The 18586-nt window shown below is 32.4% G+C and overlaps 1 protein-coding gene across 1 annotated transcript in view; it reads right to left on the reverse strand.

Moving 5' to 3' along the window:
- The window catches only part of SEMA3A (semaphorin 3A), a 203286-nt gene that overhangs the window by 144395 nt on the left and 40305 nt on the right, over nt 1-18586 (reverse strand). Inside the window, exon 2 of the mRNA XM_045564699.1 lies at nt 4121-4278. Within this exon, the coding sequence (XP_045420655.1) occupies nt 4121-4278 (158 nt within the window). The remainder of the gene's footprint in view (nt 1-4120; nt 4279-18586) is intronic.

An 18586-nucleotide genomic window follows, 5' to 3' on the forward strand; every position in this document is an offset into this window, starting at 1 on the left:
ATAGAACATGGCTCATAGTTTTCTAAATTAGTCTTTATTATGAAATAGTGATTCTGAAATTTTAACATTTGGGTGTTCTGGATCTATTTCCCTCATCCAAATCTCAGCATGATGACATGCTAGACTAAGCAACTAAAAGCGTTAGAAAAACCCATCTTAGAAAGGAATCTTTTCTTTGTTCTTCTTTTTTTTTTTTTGGACAGGGAAAATAGTTAAAAGTAGCATTTTATATTTTTGAGATATAAAGGCAGATTGAAAAGGCAAATAGCTCTAAAAAATCACTGTCTCCAATGTGGGCTAAATGTAGACTAGTTTAGAAATAATTGTTTATGTTTTCATTCTTAATATTTGTTTTTCATCCTTCCAACAGTTCCATATTATATGAATACAGTGATGGTGGTAGATAAGCCAAGATGTTAGTGGTGGCTTGGAGGACAGTGGATGTATACCCCTAGACAATATTAATCCAAATCTCTCATCTAAATTTTAAGATAAAATTTTAATATAAAATCCCCCAAGCAATTCCAATGACTCCTAACTATATTGGGCAGAATAATTTATTGCTGCTTTACTTATCTTTCCCTTCTAGTAATATTAGTTAATTTCAGGGGAAACATGTCATATATAAAAGAAAAATCCAGAAATGGTGGCAATTAATCATTCATGTCTGCTGGAAAGCTTTTAGTCTCAAGACTGATTGTCATTCATTTAGGAACCTCTAGATAATTCAATGCAAATGGTCATAAACTTGGGCAAAGGCTGTTATATTTAATCTAGGGAATTAAAAACAAAATATAACACAAGTATAAACAAGAATTTAGTACATATTGAAATGACATATGATGACTTTATAAATGCATTTCAGGTCCATGTCAAAATTATAAAAGCCCTAAAAATTCTTGGATATACCTTCATTTTTATCATTAAGCTCTTATTGTGAGTATTCTTTTTGTTTCATGTGCTTTCTTTTTCACATATATCTTTTTACAAAGTAGTCACATAAAAGTATTCCAGATCAGTAAATCTATCACCCTTACAATTAACATTATCCTGACACCTGAATTTCTAGAGCAATTACTGGGCAGTCCCATTCTACAGTTCTATCTTCACATTGGCTATGGAAAGGCTAAGTGATCTATTCTTATTTAAAGTTTATAATGTAAGAGGTTTTATATATATATATATATAATTATTTTTTTTTAAAGGCAAACTGTCCTCTCATACTTTCCTAGCTATTGATTGTTAGTTGTTGAGACAGTATGGGCCTTATTTTGTCAATCTGTCTTCTGTTAAATATTAATAAAAATTATTTTTATAAAATTCATGCTAAATGTTCTCATACTTAGAAGGGTCTGTACTCTAAACTTTCTAGAGTTCCAGAGTGAATAATAATAATAAAAATTTAAAAATCTAACATAAGTAAAATAAATTTTTGTGTACAAAGGCCCTTTTGGAAGGTGATTTAATGAGAGTAAGTTTAAGTCAGTGTAAGTTTAATAGTCTTTCATAATAAATGTAAGTTTAATAGTCTTTTCTAATGGTATCCATTTCCATAAAGAGTAATTACTAACATTTTGGTTGGATTTGTTATCTTGTTGATTACTGGGATTCTTTTCTTTCTTTGCTCAGATATTACTCAGTTAACAATCTAAATTTCTTATCATCATTTCTAAAGTACTTCATAATCTATTTTGCACATTCTCTTCTTTATGCCTCTATGCTTCTACTCAAGACAGGCCCTTTTCCATATGCTTTTTTAATTTTTAAAATTTTTATATTTTTAATTATAATAAAAATTTATACTTTAAAGAGATTACAATCTTTTATCAAGGTCAAGAGTCTTTCTATGGTTCTACCAAACCTGAAAATGTGTTTTTGCCTTTCATAGGAATTTGCCTAGTATTTACCTTTAAGAGCACACATCTTACCTTTACTGTCACCTTGTAAGATCATCAAGAAGAATTATTTATGACATAACATCCCCTACAGGGCTTACGACAATAATAGATGCTTAGGAAAAAGCTGATACGCTAAAAAGAACATTAAAACATACCAAATATACATAAATAAATGTAAATTCTTAAGTAAATTGGGCTCATTCTTATAAACAATGTGATAACATTACATTATCTCTTTGTAATAGGATGTTTTAAAATTATAACTATGTCTTCTTTTATTAGAATAATGGTTTTAAATTCAAGGGCAAGAGCTATAACAAGAACACAATGACATTGGGCAAGTTCCTTATATTTTAATTAATTCATTAATTCAAAATATATTTAGTACAAGTCTAGTTGATAAAAGATACCAACTTTTATGATGATATATGCTGAGTGTAAAAATGGCTATAGGATTTTTCTCAGCTATAAAATAGTGGTTTTTATATTATAATTTGTTTCTAGGCAGTTTTAGAAAAAATTGAGTACCTTGATCAATTCAAAAATTTATTCCACAGAAAAATGTTAAATAAATTAAATATATAGTCTGAGGTCATCTGTGCTCATATACTATCTATCTATAAATATATATGTGAATTTCACAGTAATACATTATTATAAATATCAACAATTTTAACAGATATAATCTCCTAAAATGAATATATAAAATTCATTAGTCAACAGAGTTTTGCATTCATTTTATAAAAGAATGGTTTCCTTCTGGTAAAACAAACAAACAAAAAAACCTGCTTATTTTATGACCTTTTCAAAGATGCTAAGGTCAACATTTATATCATTTCAGAAAAACAAACAAATAACCAGTTTTCTTAGACAAAAGATAACCTTAAGCATTTATTGGTATCATCTGAGGAGGTTTAGAAGTCAATCAAATCGAAAAATCAGAAAAAGAAATATCCAGGGTGATTTTTTAGGTTGTCATATATCAATTCTGAAATATATCATAAATACATTGCCATTTTATATGACTATAATGAATCACATTTATTTTATGCATATGGTCAGATCTATACTGTTCGAGTAATGGAACAAAAGAAAAAGTATTAGGTTTAGTGCTATGCTCTATTAAAGGTATGAATCAGCTTTAAATTTAAACCTTTATTTTATCTCATAAGCAATATTCTCCAACCAGAACAAATAGTTTTTAAAATTGTCACTTTTTTTTAAATTGATCATCCAATCAGTGATAGCTTATGAGGTGCTGAGAGACACCATTTTAAAGCCTTCACTGTTATGAAACAAAATTAATATAGATACTGAAGTGGACATATTCCAAAATGTATATTGTACTATTCCTCTTGTGAAAGCTATTGTCTGAAGACCTTTGTTCTTCAGACAACTATGACTAGAAATATTGTCTGTGAAAAAAAATGGTTGACTTAGAGTACATGTGGACTTAGTAGCACAATTTCCACTAATTTGTCACCCTGTGTTTATTTTTCAAACTGTATAGCTTTTTAATGAAATAAGTCAGAAACACTATAGAGAATAAGGATAAAGTTGGTGTCCTGTGCTGTCTACATGACCACATTTGCAAAAACCTGATGGTTTAAAACCTGATTTTCTAGATAAGCGTTTGGCAAACTTTTTGTTTAAAAGGCTAGATAATAAATATTTTAGGTTTTGTGGTCCAGATGATGTCTGTTGCAACCACTCAGCTTTCTTGTTGTAGCATGAAAGCAGAAATAGACAATATGTAAATGAATGACAGTGCTTGTACTCCAATAAAACTTTATTTACAAACACAAGTGGCATGCCAAATTAGGCATGTAGGTAATGGCTTGATGAACCCAGTGTTTGCTGGCAATATAGAGAAATATATAAATTTATATACATAGATATACATGGTACATGAAATCAATTATGATGTATTTCTATGATAGTCCAAGTATTTATGTTTATGCAGAAAAATGATATAACTATGAAAAAATAAGCTGAAGGTAGTATATCTTATAATGATTATTGAAAATACTGTGATTTCTTTTTTGATAATTTTTATGGTTTACTGTATACATTGACTTGTTATTTTTATTTGCATCTAAAAAGATAAAATATTAATTCAAAACAATTTTCTGTCAGTTGTCTTGCTGTTAAATAGTTAGACAATTCTATTTAACTTTAGAAGCTTCAAAACAACCATAGTTTATATATTGAAATAAAGATACCTTTTGAAAATCCTTGATATTAACCAGGTTGAATGAAAATATGTGATCCTTTGCTCCAACATACAGCCTACTTCGTTCCTCATCCAAAAGGAAGGTATGATAACTCGAGCTGTTGGCCAAGCCATTGAAAGTGATCACATTGTTGGATTCCAACATTTCTGCAAGGGAACAAAGCAAGACATTGGGTATTAATGTGAAGTCCTACATGAGCACTGACTATTCATACATGGTAATCTGACTAGTGCATGCTATAGTTTTCAATCAGTGCTTATTCTTCATGGTACTAAGAAATATATCGGAACCAAAATTTTTACATTTCATTGAAATGGAAGTTATATTCCCATTTGCTGATTTCATACTCAAGATGGCATTTTTTTCAGAATATTATGGAGGAATATACATTTTGGTTACATAATTTGCTTTTGTACAGTTTGAGTCAAAGTTATAAGTGTGTCCTTCACTCAGACAATGTGCACTGTACCCATTAGGTGTGAATTTGCCCATCTTCTCTTCCCCCTTCCCAACCAAGATGGCACGCACATTCTTAAAAGAAGAAATGGAAAGAAATAACTTGTCTACACAAACTGGTCTGGCAGGATCTATTTGCAAGTAGTAATGGATTAGAATGATCAATATTTTATATAAATGTCTTTAATCTTACAAAGGCTTTTTAAAGTGGTTTTGTTTGTTCCCCACCATTAGCTAGAAGGGTAAGCATGGTGACCAACAGCCAGGAGTTTGGGAGAAACATTCAGTTTAATCCCTTAGGTTGTTTGAGACCTCTTTTTATTGAAAAATTTGAATACATATTTTTGGCCATTAAATCATTAACTTCACCATCTAAATCCTTTAAAGTATTTGGAGCTGATATATATAGAGAAACTGACCTGAGCCTTTTATAAAAACATCAATTAACTTGTTCACCATATGACCTCAATTTTTCCCCTTGTTTTTGCTCTCCAATTTGCTTTTGCTATGAATAGGTAAATACTGCACATTAGACTTATTTATACCTTAAGTGACAGAAACATTTTCAGATTAAAAATAACATCAAATGTAAACCCACTTTTGTGTTAGAAAGCTAATTGTTTATAAAGGGCCTTCTTAAATATCCATTTCTCTATAGGATAGAAATGAGGATTCTCCAAAACTATATGTCCTGAATCATTTCTTCAGATTCTCCAGTGAACATTTAGCAGGAGACTTTCATCAGCATCCACAAAGTATAAAATGTGCCTTCCAAGGAGAGAAAGCTGCAATGTAGACCCCTTCCTCTGTCCCAACTGTTAACCCCTGAAACATATATTAGCTGTGTGATAGATCACTTTGCTTTATCTATTTCTCCTACTGCCTTCTTTATGTTATCATCAAAAATATGATTTTAACAAAGGATAAAATTCACTCTTTAACTTACATAAAAGGTCATGTTACTACCATTCAAGTTTAGAACCTACCCCAGTTCTTCCCCTCACATCCTCTCTTATGCAAGAAAACATGCTCTGTACTCGTCCACTCTTTGTCCTTTGTTGAATCCTACAACTACATGGTACCTTGACAGAATATTATCTACTCTTAGAGCTGGTTCAAATGCAACCTCCAAGAAATTCTCATAGAGCTTCCTTTTATATTTTGCTTGAAATTGCTCTTATTACTTACATCACACTGTGAATTATTGCAATCATTTGTATGAATGACTTATCTACCAGAATTAACATTCCTTCAAGAAATATATAATTAATAGTTCATCATCCACAACTCACATGGTTTCTTTTTATATTACCAAGTCAACAAATATTAAATTGAATATTTATCTTTCTATATATTTACCCATTCTATTCACAAAATTGTTAAATTGTTAACAATGCTTTTCTGATTTCTTCATGAGAAATGGTACAATAGTGGGCTGTCCTCACTCATCCCCATTTCCTTCCCCAAAAAAGAAAGGGAAAGAGGAAGGAGAGAAGAAAGGGAGGTAGAAAGAAACAGATTTTTAAAAAAGCATTTTATTTATGTGAGTCATGGCTGAAATAAATGAGAGCTATTAGTTTTCAGAGACAAAAGACAGATAATCCACTATGTGTTATCTGAATTTAAGTGGCATTCATTTCACAAGCATCCAAATGATTGCAAAGGAACCATGCTACACAGAGTCAATGTAAGACTGAAATTTCAGGCACGCTGAGCTGTGTGAGGATGGAAAAGGGCTGCCACCAGAGGCAGTGGCTATAACATCGGATATGTTCAAGTGCTGCTTGAATGGTCATTTAAGGAGATATCTTTATCAAATGGGTACCCTCATCTTTCCTTCCAATTCTAAAACCTATAGTTCTACTTCGGTATCAGAGAAGCCAAAGTATAGGTAGCCAGGTGAATAAAAAAAAAAAAAAAAGGAAAAGCCAGCTCAGCCTAAACCAAGGAAATTACGTAGAGATATTAATCAATGGAAGAGTCACTTGAGAAATACAAGAGTGGATTTTACTTGGAAACTCATGGACTATGTAAGGGATCTCTAAGCATCAAGTGAAAGAGGTTATAGTGAAATAACTACTGTAGCTATAAATTTTGGAATCATTCAGCTATATAAGTTAGAATGTGAACATCATCACAGTACTTCTTTACTAGGTGTGCAAATGGTATGCAAACTAGGACAAGTTCCTTAAGCTCTCTGGGCCTTAGTTTTATAGAAGATGGGATTAATAATATATCTTCAAAGCAGTATTGGGAAGGTGAAATTTGATAATGCATGTGAAGAGCCTAGAATGATAATTTTCATAGTAAGCACTCAATTAAAAATTACCTATTTGTATAAGGAGGTTAAATATTTGTATGTTTGAGCTTCTTGACTGGATCTAATAAACTAGGGTCCAGATAGAATAGACTGAAAACAATAATTTTTTATATATCTTACTAAGTCCACTAACTTAACATCAGTAATTTTGTATGGTAAAGGGATAAATAAGAATAGTAACATGTTCCTTGATTTATTAATATAATGATATTAAATGTAATGATATTTTAAGAACAATAATGTATTCTTTTTTGTTCCCAATTTATATATCCTCAATTTTAAAAAATTAAAGGAATGACTTTCTATCTCATAAATCCAGAAAATGAAAACACTTATCCAATTTAATATCTTCCAGGTTGAATAATACAAATTGGTTTGTGAGAATTATTGGTTTCTACAAACAAATAACTTAGGGAAGTCTTTGGTGGTTTGCATATGAAATCACTGTGAAAAACTACACTTTTAAAAATGTTACTGATGTCATTACAAAAGGACAATATTTTCCTGGCATAAGGGTGAGCAGCTGTTTTCCACTGCTTTCAAAGGTACTTAATTTTGTCTCATCTTCAGATGTTCCTCTCTAACAGGAACTTTTTATACTGCTTCATAACTGAGAGGAGAGTCTTTTGGAGACCCTCATGTCAGTGAACAATATAAATTCTGAATTGCTTAGGTTATCTCATCACTTTCCAAGGTGAAAATACCTGGGTTAAAATCAGACACCTTTTCTCTAAATCTATTTCTCAGATTCTTCAGTGTTCTCTTTTCTTTATTTGAATTTATGATTTTGTTTTTCCTAACTGTAGACAGCTGCAATTGATATTAAATAAATTCAACTTTGAATCTATTCCTGCAGAATCTTAGGTGTTTCTTTTCTGTTTCTGTTAGTTAAACCTTACAATGACATAAACTGGTACTGGAACCAAAGTAAATATTCAGTGGCGTAAGATGTTTAATATTTTTCTATATTCTCATATCTTGCCTATGCTCATATTCAGTCAAACAACAAAAGTTATTTTAAAAAAAAAAACTAAATTTCTATAGAATCAATTTGACTATAGTGATTCTGAGTAAATCAAAGCTTATAAAGGCATTAATTTTCTTTGGGTATAATTTAGTTTTTCTACAGTTGAGACATTACTTCAACTTCTACATGCTGCATCAACCCATAAAGAGAAGTAAATGTAGGATTATAAGAAGAGATGCCATTTCAGAACAAACATTCTTTAATAAGTTACATATTCTGGAACAAAACTAGCATTCTGTTTATTCCAGATTCACCATGATTTAGTATTTTTACGATTTGCTTAATGACAAAATGGAAGACATACTAATCATAAAACCAGAAAAATAGTGCTCAATAAGTGCTAATTATTATCATTATTACATGATGTAAGACAATGTAGACAATAAGCTTAAGTATATAGGTGGCAACATCAATTCATATCGTTTCAGGCAGCAATGTTGTCAATTATAAGTTGATGGCATTCTCTTGTGATGTTTCACAAAGTAGGGTCTCATGAAACTCAAGACTTTTATATAAAAGGCTATTGAATAGATTTATAATTAATGTAATAACATGTCACAAAAGAAGAAATTATAATTGATAGCTTCTATAATAAAAATACACTACCAAATAATCATGGGAGAAGAATCATAACTGTTTATAATGAGTCAAGTATAATTTTTATTCTATTTCTTTATGGGATTTTATTAATAGATTTGCCTTTTCCCCTGAATTCATCATAATCTCTAAAGTAGAATCATCTGAAAAAAGAAGAAAAATACGAGACATTGGTAGCAATCACTATCAGAACATTATTTGGGATCTACTGATAGTGATGGGAAAACTTACATCAAAATTATAAATGATGATTCACTTCTCTATAATAAAACTGTATGGTTTCTGTGGTATTTTGATTATCTTTAGGATAAACACAGATTTACACACATGATTATATTACAATGACTGTGTCAGATTCTCAAAAAGGCAATGAAATGAATAATGGTTTCTATGTGAGACTGCCCAGAATGAGACTTTTTATAGTAGGATAGAGAACTCCTGTATACTTGACCTTCAAATCCAAACAATATCCACCCTGTTCTTTATATTTCTGACTTCCGTTACATTTCTCTCTCTCTCTTTTTTCCCCTCTTAAGTTTTATAGCATGAAAGGTAATAGGACCCCACCAGTTGCTGGACCCAAATGAATTGCCTGTATTCATGGTGGCTTTAGGCTTATGTGCTTTTTCCATGACTTGAACTTTGTCCTTTTCATAGAACAGTCAAAGATCCCATTTAAAGTATTTAAAGTCTGAGTCTTCATGATGCCAAAACATTTTGGCTAAGTGGTGACCACATCTAGTTATTTGTAAATATTAGAAAGTTCAGTAAGGTCCACAAATTTAAGATCCTATTTGCAGTGCTTCCTAGATTTTTTTTTTATTTCATGAACCAAAAATGTTCCAAAAGCAAAATAGACACTGAAATAAAATTTTACAACTTTTTGTTGCATTGTAAGAATGAAACAAAAAAAGCAGGTGCTATTTGCTATCATTATCATTTCATTCAAAAAAAAGGAGGCATTTTATTTTACTAATAAAATAGAAAGGGCAAAAACATAAACAAAGAATAATTTTTAGAGATGAATAAATTTACATAGTGGAAAATTTTATGTTACTTTCACTTTATTTTCCTTATTTCACCAAGGACTAGTTTTCAAAACTTTAGCACACAGAAAGTTAGTACCTTTCCACAGGCAGATGTTTGGCAAGTACTGCTCTAAGATAAACCGTGTGGACGGTGAACTCTATTCCTGCCATTTCTACTACGCATCTGGTCACTGCATAGATGGAACCAATACCAATGAATGTCTACATGCTTTTATTTATTTAGTGATGCTGAATATATCCTCTCAATTTACAAAGTTTGGTAAGTATTGTTTGAATATACTTAGAAAAATTTATCTTCTAACTTAAATATCAGTAAACACTCAAAATATGCATCAAGTTTATACATCTTGGTCTGAAACTAACTTTTACCTCAACTACTCTCTCCAGCCTGCCACTGCAGTCTATAAAATGCAGCTATATCACCTTTTCCTAGGACATTTCTCCAAATTCTTCTTCCAACTTATCTCTTTGTATTTGCTGATGGTCTGATTCCTAATGTCTCTATCCCACTGAATTTACGACAGGACTCTCCTCTACCAGATGTTTCTTATTGACAGTTAATATGACTAATCAGCTTTTTTACTTGTATAGACTCTTCCTGATCAAAGCATGAGATGCCCGCACGTGAGCTTTGGACAAGTAAAGGTCCATCCCAGCCCAAACCCTGCTTCCATTCTTCTAGATCCCACACAATACACAGGCGTCTTGGGCCATGTTGTCAAAGAGGGACAATATATTTTCCCCCAAACATGCTTCAGAAGCATCAAGAACAGGACTATCTATGATATTAAGTTATTTTCCATTTCTTATAATGTAAAAAGTACATATGGAAAGTAAATTGTTCACAATGTAATCTGATGATTTAGATTTTTTATCATTTAATGATCATTCATTTACTAATTCAACAAACACATATTCAGCCTGTACTATGTGTAACCCATGGGATAGACATTGGCTAAAAAGTGTGTGGAGTATAAGGTAGACAAATGCCCTCAGAGAAGCAAAAACTAAATAAACAAGAACAACAAAAAGAAGATAACAAGAGTTAAGGAAGTTAACAGAAGGGAAAAGCTTATGCCACAAGGAGAAATGGAAAACGTTTGGAGAAGCTTGGCCTTAATACCTAGCCGTAAAAAAATGTATAGGACTTTAAGCAACAGAAAAAAGTGTTGCAGAACATCTTATGGAGAGCACACGAATAAAGATCGGATGATAGAAATAAAAACAAACGCAAGGAGAAGAGGATGCAAGTACTTACTATGTGCCCAAAACTGCCAAATTATTTCTAAGTATTATATATCCATTTAAGCCTCCCAACAACACTGTGAGGTAGAAATTTTCATTTTCCATTTTTCTGGTGAGACTCAGATATGTTACCAGAAATATCCCAGGGTCACAGAGCTGGCATAACGTTGAGTCGAGATATCCATTTCCATCTGACACCAAAGGTCAGGCTCTTTCTGCTTTTCTCTATATGACCTCTAAGAAGGGCACACTTTGGAAAATACTAAGAACTGACCTTTTGAAAAGTTTTGTTACCTCTCACTATCATGTATCTAATTTTAGTTAACAGCTTCTTAAATATTTATATTATTTGCTCTGTACTTGGTTCTTTTACATAATAATGACTTGATGTGTAATCTTATCTAAGATGATGGCCTTCGTCACTAGCAGTATTTTGACACATCTTAAATGTATGACTTTCCTTCCAAAGGCCAAACAAAAACTTACTAGAAACCTCTATTTAGATGTTGTACAAACATCTCAGAGCCTGCATGACTTAAACAGAACTCACTTCCTTTTCTTCTTTCCGTTTCTGACATCATCATCATTCTGTATGTTTTAAATTTATTACAAATACAAGTCATACAAAGATTCATGCAAACCAGATCCTCTTCATCACCCACAGATCTGATCCATCACTTCAGTTGTGGTTAATACAGTAATTTGTCCTATATTTACTTTTGCTTACATACTCACTGCCACTATCTTAATTCAACTCCCTATAATATCTTCCCTGGACTACAGTATTAGTAATTATCTTCTAACAGAACTTCCTCTCCAGGTTTACACCAACAAACCATGTTATGCACTGCCTTCAGAGTAACCTTTCTACAAAGCAAATATACTTTCTACTGGTGAATGATGACAGAGTAAATGCATTTTTACTTGATCTCTTTCCTTTGAATCTCATGGACAAAAAAGAAAGAAAAGAACAAGAGAGGAAAATACACTTATTACATGAAGAGAAAAATAACACCAGTGGAATATCAAATTATTAAGGGAATATATCAAATATAGTGAAACTTGTAACAGTTTGATAAAAGATGCTGAGATCTAGCACATCTGTCTGTATATTCCAGGTAGGATAGAATTATTGAAAAAAGGGTTAACAAATCATAGAAACTATATCCACAAATTCTTTTATTATTACAGAAACAAACTCTAGAAATGTTGGAAAATGTTTCTAAAGAGTGGAGGTACAGCTAAAGTGCAAATCATCATCATTGTCATCATCCTTTTCATCATCACACCTAATACATGCCTACCTGGTACTGTCCTAACCACATACATACACACACATGCACACATACATGCACACAGGATATTTATTGTATGTATTATCCTTCTACCAAAAGATACCACTGTAGATAAAATGGAGTGAAGGCAGGAATGAAAGGTGTAAACACCAGACTATTCCACGGGGTATCTCTGGTAGGGCTTCATGAGAAACACACCAATCACACCAATTAAAATGTGAAGAAAACGAAGTGACACGTGTTCCCAGAAGAGAATACAGTAAAGATTATGGAGTATGTTTTAAAGTCAAAACAACAATCATGAGCTGTGAACTCCTCCAACTCTTTCCCTCACTGTCAGGAGGAGGAAAAAAGTTCACTAAAATGCAAATAAAGCATATAGAAAAGAAGAAGAATTAGCATGGGAAACATAATTCATTCTGGTTCCCAAAATTCCAAACTAAGTCATAATAATAATGAATTTTACTTGAAAGAGATGAAATTAATAAGATGATAGAAATGAAAGATAGATAAGAAAATAAAACTTAAAAATAGACTTGAATTTACAGATTAAAAGGTCACCATCTTCTAGTAAAACCTAATCTTACAGAAGGAACAATTATGAAACTTATTAAAGAAAGAAAGAATATATTTGAAATCCATGCACAAAAAACAAGTCATGTACAAGAGAAGAAAGCAGGGCCTCATACTTGTTCAAAACAATATTATTTGCCCAAAATCAGAGAACCATTTTGTGCAAATAACCAAGTGAAATACCTGTGACTCAATACTTTTATACCAAGCAGCTTGTCTTTCAAATAAGAGAAGCATCACCAGACATTCTCAAACATGCAAGGTTTAAGGAAATAGAGCACCCATTCAAGAAACTATAGCAACAACTTCTTTCTAATGAAATTCATTCAGACAAAGCATGAATCAAAATCAAAAGAGCAAAAATACTACTTCAGTCATTTTCCTCCTTAATACCTGCCTAGAGATTTTCAATATCCATGTTATTTGGGCTCTTTATATTTTTCACACTCATGTTTTATCTTTTGCTCATTCACCAATATAGTATGTTTAAGTGTATGTATATGTATGTTTCCCTATATATAAAACAATATACAAATACATATTTACACACACAGGATTATTTCCAACAAGCTCAATGACATGCCATATATAGTCTCAGATTAGAATGCTCTTTATCCACCCCACCTCATGCTTTCTACCTTCCGCCCTCACCTGGTTAGGTAAATCTATTTACCCCCTTCAGGATCCAAGTAAAGTTTCTCCTGTGAATTCTCTGGCCTTCTAAGGCACAGTGTATCCTGCCTTCTTTTGTGAATCACAGTGCCCCTACATATGTAAGTTAATCAGAGCTTTATCCCTTTGGTTCTCCTTCTAGAGTTAAAATATTCTGCCTTTACTTATTTTTGTATGTCTAGCCCTACTATACCTGATTTATGCATGGTTCTGGCACATAGAAGCAAGTATCTCAATACATAGTATTTGAGACACATTTTGTTTTTTAATAATGCAACAAAAATTCAAAAGAGTAAGTGTAATTAAAAATATCTAGGAAAAATCAAATGCAGCAATATAAATTATATATCAGGTTATATTGCATCATTAAATATGAAATGTCCTATTTCCTTAGGTACTAAGTTTGACTGTTAATATCTCTGACATTCCACTTTGATCCTTTTTGGGTTTATTTTTTTTTTCCTATTGTGAAGGTACATCCTCAGTCTTTCATCCTCAGTCTTTGTGATTATCTTTCACATTTCTTTTTAGAGCAATTTTTGTGAAACTATGGATAAGTCAAAAATTCGTGCTATTTTTGAATATGAGTTCCATCATGGAACCAGTGCAGTGCAGACAGCTTGAAATATCATCAAAGTGTTTGAGAAAGATGTGGCTAATGAATGCACAGTACGTTGATGGTTTGAGAAGTTCCATTCTGGTGATTCTAATTTTGAAAGTGAGCCACATAGGTGACCTGAGACCAAAGGGGATAATGATGAGCTGAAAGCCGTAGTGGAAGCGAATTCATCTCATCCCAAGCATGAATTAGCAGCAAGATTTGACATTACTATTCCAACAATATCGGACCATTTGAAACAAATTGGCAAGGTAAAGAAACTGGATAGATGGGTACCACATGAATTTAATGAACATCAGAAGAGAAATCATCTCGAAGCTTTGCTGTCACAACATAAATGCAAACCATTTCGACACCATATTGTTACATGTGACGAAAAATAGATTCTTTTTGACAATTGTAAGGATTCAGCACAATGGATGAATAAAGATGAACTGCAAAAACATAGTCCAAAACAGAATATTCATCCAAAAAAGCTAATGGTGTCTATTTGGTGGTCCAGGCTGGTATTATTCATTCCAGCTTAATGAAATCTGGTCAGGTGATGACAGCGGATGTCTACTGCAACCAATTGGATGAAATCATGAGGATGCTTAAGATTAAGCAGCTGAGATTGGTCATTAGAAACAGGCTAATCCTCTTGCAAGACCACGTGCTGCAAAAAACAAATGCTGCTCAAACTACAGAAGCTGGACTTAGAAACCCTCTGTCATCCACCATATTCACCAGACCTTGCACCACCTGACTACAACTTTGTCCAGGCTTTGGACCACTTCTTGCAAAGAACATCTTCAATTCTCAACAAGCTGTGGAAAATGACTTGCAATTTCATTGCCACTCGCTCTCTTGACATAAACAAGCTACCCTTAATATGGCAAAACTGTGTAGATAGTTTAGGCACATACTTTGATTAATTGTACTACTTCTTGTTTGAGATATAGTAAACTACACTTTTGATCTGAAATCAGACATTTCATATTTAATGACCTAATATATTAGCTTTTCGAATTAGTTATACATTACCTTCAAATGACTTAAATTTATACCATCTCAGCTTTAAATTTTTTCATAAACTGGCTACAAAATAACAATAAAATGACTATTTTAAAAATCCTCTGTGCTAAGCACTGTCATAGTTGTTTTATATACAATAATCACATGAACAAATTTCTCGAGAGTTCTTTTTTGCCAGCAATACTAAATACAAAAACTATTAAAACAGCAACTTCCTGGTCCTCTATCTTCAGTTGCTCTCAATTTTAATACACGCTTCAAGTCACCACCATATAAATGGAGAGCATATTTTGAAAATGTAACATTTTTATTAAAACAAAACAAAACATGATGCCTACACTCATCACTTTTGCAGTCTCACTAACAAGAGTTGCACTCTAATCTTCTTTCGCTACCTTGTTGTATGCCTGTTTCTATAGGTTTCCACAATTCTATTTGAAACGGGCAATTTACTCTTCTATAAACCTGACTTGCTCCTTCTGCTTCTAGTTTATTTTCCCTGTTCTTATGCTTCAAGGTAGAGTTAGAAGCCATCTCTCCCATGAAAGTCTTGAGAATTAGCAGGTATTACTGTGTACTCTGTTGGATGCCTCACTGTGCTTTTATTATAATGTACAATAATAAATTAATGGCATGCTACTCTGCTGTATGAATATTAGAGTACACGCCTTAGATTTCTGAGATACAAAGGTTACCACAATGCCACAGGATCAAATTATATGTAGAGAAAATCGTTATAGATAATTAATCATTGAATTTGAGATCTAGAAAAATCATTAGAGTAACTGAAGTTTGACGACTTCATTTATAAAAGTGAACTTTATTAACAGTTGCTGAGGTCAGATTTACATATATGTCTCCTGGTTCTAAGTTCAATACTCTTTCTAAATAATTTTCAGGAAAAATGATGACTTTAATTTTTTTCCTCATTTTTTTCCTTCCTGACCTATGATATTGATAATAGTTTTGGACACAAATATGTAGGCAAAAAATAAAAGTTGCTAATAATTTACAAACTAAGTAATGCACAATATTAATTTTTACTTATTTGGAGAATAACTAGAGTTTAAAAGTAATTATTACATAAAGCAACTAAATGTTATAATGTGGATAAAAATGGTTAATTCAAATGTTTATTCTATGTGCTAAGTACTGTTACAGTTATTTTACATACAATAATCACATGAATAAATTTTTTGAGAGTTCTATTTTGCAAGCAACATTAAACACAAGAACTATTAAAACTGTAACTCTCTGGTCCTCTATCTTCAATTGTTCTAATTTTTTTACCTTTTACCTTTGCACCTTTGTTGTTGATCTCTCATTTTTGCATAAGATGATTAGTCGGTAAAAATTTAGAATTAAAGTGTAGATACTTTTTAAAAAAATTCACATTGGTTTTATTTAGTGCCTTGGGTGATGAGCTAGTAATACAGACGTTAGAAGATAGGCTAATGGCCAACAAACATGTGAAAAAATGCTCAACGTCTCTAATCATCAGGGAAATGCAAATCAAAACCACAATGAGATATCACTTATCTCCAGTGAGAATGAAGTTTATCAAAAAGTCCCAAAACAATAAATGTTGGTGTGGATGCAGAGAGATAGGAACACTCATACGATCATACACTGCTGGTGCAACTGCAAACTAGTACAACCTCTGTGGAAAGCAATATGGAAATACCTCGAAGAGCTAAAAGTAGAACTACCATTTGATCCAGCAATCCCATTACTGGGCATCTACCCAAAAGAACAAAAGACATTCTATAAAAAAGACATCTGCACTAGAATGTTTATAGCAGCACAATTCACAATTGCAAAGATGTGGAAACAACTCAAGTGCCCATCAATACATGAGTGGATTAATAAAATGTGGTATACGTAACCATGGAGTTCTACTCAGCTACAAAAAACAATGGTGATCTAACACCTCTTGTATTACCTTCAATAGAGCTGGAACTCATTCTACTAAGGGAAGTATCACAAGAATGGAAAAACAAGCACCACATGTACTCACCATCAAATCAGTATTAACTGATCAACACTTAAATGCACATATAGTAAATAACATTCATTGGGTGTCGAGGAGATGGGAGTGGGGAGGAGTGGATGGGTATATTCACACCTAATAGGTGCGGTGCACTCTGTCTGGGGAATGGACATGCTTGAAGCTCTGACTCAGGTGGGGCAAGGGCAATATATGTAACTTAAACATTTGAACCCCTGTAATATGCTGAAATAAAAAGAAATTAAAAAAAACAAACAAAAAACTTTGTTTTTGACTCTATGTCTCAATTACTTATGATACTCTCTATAGGCAGTTCTCTATTATTGACCCGTCCACCAAGTGATTATTAAATACCTATAAGTGGTAAGCATTGCAAAAAAGAGGGGGCTTGTGTGCTTCATACAGCTGCAAATCTAATTCAGGCAGTCTTGTTCAATTATCTACATATAATACAACATATGTTTCAGTGTGTTAAAAAAATGTATTTCACATGGCTGTAAGAAAGTACATGTTTTCTGGCTTTTACAAATTTTATACTGCATATTCCAGGAACAAAACTGTGGAAAATATTCACATATGGAGAATTAAATAATGATAAACCACTCAGTCACCCTTATCTATTGCATATGGCCACGATAAGAATTTTTTTAAACTGCTTAAGCATGATTTATGTAAATTGTTCTAATAATGAGCAAAATGAGCTTTTATTGAAGAGATTCAGAATTCCATCATTTTCATTCCAAGATGCATTTGCAGGAGGAAAAAAGTCTTTCTTATTTACTGACAAAAACTGATCCATGTGAGTGCAAGTATATAGGAGAATATATTCATTTTGGCGTTCATGGATGTTCTTTTTTAATTTGAAATATTAAGAGGGTACAGATGTTTTTGTTAGATGGACAGCATTTGTAATGCTTTAGTAAGGGCTGTAAGTGTGTCATCACCTAATAGTGTTCACTGTATCTGTTAGGTATATTTTTACCCCTCCCCTCTTCCCCCAGACCCCCTTTCTTGATTTCCAATGATTTTTACTTCTCCCTGTTCCCATGCGTGCCCATCAATTAGTTCCAAATTATTAGAGAGTACATGTAGCATTTGGTTTTCCATTCTTGAGATACTTCACTTAAGATAATAATCTCCAGTTCCATCCAGATTGCTGCAAAAGACACTAATTCATTTCCTTTCATGGCCAAATACTCCACATTTTGTTAATACACTCATGAAATTAATGGGCACTTGGGTTGATTCCATATCTTTGCAATTGTGAATTGTGCTGCAATAAACATTCATGTGTAGGTGTCTTTTTGTTAAAATGACTTTTCATTTGGGTAGATACCCAATAGTGGTATTGCTGAATCGAATGGTAGGTCTACTGTTAGCACTCTGAGAAAGCTCCATGCTGTTTTCCATAGAGGTTGTACTAATTTGCAGTTCCACCAACAGTGTATAAGTGTTCCCTTCTCTCTGCATCTACACCAGCATTTGTCATTTTGGGACTTTGTGATAAAAGCCATTCTAATGGCTGTAAGGTGATATCTCACTGTGTTTTCAATTTGCATTTCCCTGGTGATTAATGACA

Source organism: Lemur catta, chromosome 11, assembly GCF_020740605.2.
Source record: "Lemur catta isolate mLemCat1 chromosome 11, mLemCat1.pri, whole genome shotgun sequence".
In the NCBI taxonomy this organism is placed as follows: domain Eukaryota; kingdom Metazoa; phylum Chordata; class Mammalia; order Primates; family Lemuridae; genus Lemur; species Lemur catta.